General features: G+C 40.4%; 1 protein-coding gene across 1 annotated transcript; it reads right to left on the minus strand.

Annotated features, from left to right (window-relative positions):
* Positions 1-729: 729 nt before the first annotated feature.
* LOC110640376 (cytochrome P450 78A9) lies at positions 730-2779 on the minus strand. Its single transcript, XM_021791665.2, has 2 exons — positions 1720-2779; positions 730-1558 (listed from the first exon to the last, which is right to left on the minus strand). Exons 1-2 carry the CDS (start codon positions 2683-2685, stop codon positions 938-940), a joined length of 1587 nt encoding a protein of 528 aa, XP_021647357.2. The 5' UTR covers positions 2686-2779; the 3' UTR covers positions 730-937.
* Between the last annotated feature and the right edge of the window lie 212 nt (positions 2780-2991).

The raw sequence follows: 2991 nt of genomic DNA on the forward strand, positions 1-2991 counted from the left end.
TTCAATTTTTTTCCCAAACCTGTTAGGTTTTCATTGGTAAACTATGTGCTCCATATGAATTTTTTATTTATTTATAAATAAATATGAGTGATAGATAGCAACAAATTTGTGATACATAACACAATTTGAATAGAGTTGGTAGTTGGTAGAAAATTATTAAAATGAGAAATATTTACTGGGAAAAAATTTAAGCACTAAAAAAAAGAAAAAGAATAAAAGAACGTACTGTTAATTTGTTTCCACAAGGAAGAAATTAAAAAAATAAATAAATTTGAAGAATAAAAGATGTGAATGAGATAAAAATTGGTGCATGTGAATTGAATATATATATATATATATATATATATATATATATATATATATATATATATATATATATATATTTAATAGAAGAATTGAACTCGAACTTAGATTGCTAAATAAATATTGTGAAATCAGTAATTAAATTAAGTTAGGTTAGGCATATCTGCATATATATATAAAGAAGATCTGGCTTGTAGCAATCTTTCTCTTTGTGGGTAGCGCAGCACCCCTAAAGGATACCCTTCTGCAGGTGAGACATAAATCTAGTTAAATAAAACACAAATTATTACAATATGTTTTATATAAATTTCACCTAATTAACCTTATTAGAGTGAGGACTCTAAATTAAAACTATAAATAAAATCTTAAAATTATTCATATAATTTTAAGATTACTTGATTAGTGAAGCTGAAGGAGTAAGAGCAGTGAGACATTAAAGTTGAAATTTGTATTACTTTCACCCGTATTTACATGATGAGTGGAAAACAGGTTATATAATTTTATAGAGAGACTGTCAAATTAAGAAAACCGACACTTAAAGACAACGTGATCATATGGTGGATCAAGTCTTAAGATTTCGAAACCAAGAAACAGACAACTACCCTTTTCTTTTTTTTAAGCCTTATTTTCTTCATCACTTCACACGCCTAGGCCTCACTTTAACGGTCAAAGGGTTAGCCATCTCGCAAGACAGCCCCAGAACCTCTGATAGGTCAACAGCAGTATCACCGGACGGTAGCCATTCAAACTCATGCAACAGTGACGCAACCCAAAAGGTCGCCGTCATTAACCCCAAGTTCTTTCCCGGGCAGCTCCGCCTGCCCGATCCAAACGGTGCAAGCCTAAGATCCGACCCTAGGACAGAAAACTCTACCTCCCCGTCTTTTGCCATAAACCTCTCGGGAATAAATTCAAGTGGGTCAGCCCACAACTCTGGGTCTCTTGCTATGGCCCACATGTTAATCATTGCAGTGGTCCCCGCAGGCACGTGGTACCCATCAATGGTTGTATCAGTTATGGCTAACCTGGCCCAGGAGAGAAGTGGGCCTGGAGGGTGCAGCCTCAATACTTCCTTCACTGCTGCGTTAAGATACCTCAAAGCCGTGATGTCAGACTCGGCAACTGCCCTTGATCTGCCCACTACCTTGTCCAACTCATCCTGTACCTTTGATTGAACACCACGATGAAGCACCATCCTTGCTAGTATCCACTCGATCAGAACCGCCACGGTGTCAGTTCCTCTAAAGATCATCTCCTGTACATAACCCACATGAGAATAATCAGTACAAAAATAAACGCAATAATTAAAGTGCACATCTACCAAACAACAAATATGATACATCATTGTAGCAAATATATCAACAAGATACGTATGCTTAGTGAAAAGGACATGGTACGTATGCTTAGTAATATTACCCAAAGAACGGCGATCATATCGTCATCTAATAGTTTTTCGGGTCCTTGAAGCGACAACAAAACATCAACGAAATCTCCGGTTTCGCCACCTCTTGAAACTCGGTGTTCGCCGATGATTCGGCTAACGAAGAGGTTCACTTTTGGCACCAGGCTTGAGCATCTGAACCCGATTTTTTGAGGGTCAAACTCTGCTAGCCAAGGAAGGTGGTCAGTCCAATTAAGGGTACCCAATAAATCGTACCCTTCATCCACTAGTCCTCGAAGCTCTTCAACTTCGTTATTTGGCGAATCTAGTCTATATTCGCGTCCAAAAACTGAACACATCATGTTGTTCAAGGAAGCAAGTTTAAGTAATCCACGGACAGTAAAACTTCGATCATAGTCCTTGAACATGTTCACCATCTTACAAGCGATTATGCGTCTCTGAGCCTCAGTGTCTTTGATTTGCTTAGGACAGAAAAGGTGTGTAGCCGCGATTCTTCTGAGGGTTCGCCAGTAAACTCCGTAAGGAGCGAATCCTATTGCTCTGTTGAACATAAGTCTGTAAGCAGATTCCTTCACTGGACGATCCGCGAACACAGTACTGTTAAGTATTTCTTTGGCTACGTCGGGGTTGCATGTCACGATAACACGAGTATCACCGAGACTAAACGCCATAAGCCTCTTGGCTTTGCATGTCTCGGCGGCGGCAGCAATCCGGTGGTGAGCAAGGGAAGCCATGAGGTTCATGCTGCCAATAAGAGGTAAACCCCTCGGACCAGGAATTGGCCTAGCACCAGTGGGACATCCTTTTTTGAGCTTGTGTTTTCCCCAAGCTGGACCACCTGGGTGAGCCCAGTGGAGAAGGGCAATGGCTAGCGAAGCGAGAGCCATGATCAAAAGTGACCATGCAATATTTTCTTGTGTGAAGGCTCTACATTTAGAGGCCAAAGCAAAGACCCAGAGGGTATCTATATCGGTTCTCATGGTAGGCTTGGGAGGAGAGAATACCGAAGGGTAGTAGCACAGAGAGTGAGAGTGAGGAAGAGGGATTTTATTTGCGGCGTAAGGGAGAGAGGATGGCTGGAATATATACACGCAGAGAGACTGAAGGGGGGATGAAATTAAATTAAATAAATTAAATAACCGTTATACTGGGAAGTAGGACCGTATAACTGATTATATAATTATTATATGAAATTGGTTTTGGAATTTTGAGCAGCGCCGCCACGAGTGCATGACGATTTGTAGAAACGTAACCTTCCACGTTCGGACGCGTGAGGAGGACGCCCC

Source organism: Hevea brasiliensis, chromosome 9 (assembly GCF_030052815.1).
Source record: "Hevea brasiliensis isolate MT/VB/25A 57/8 chromosome 9, ASM3005281v1, whole genome shotgun sequence".
NCBI lineage: Eukaryota > Viridiplantae > Streptophyta > Magnoliopsida > Malpighiales > Euphorbiaceae > Hevea > Hevea brasiliensis.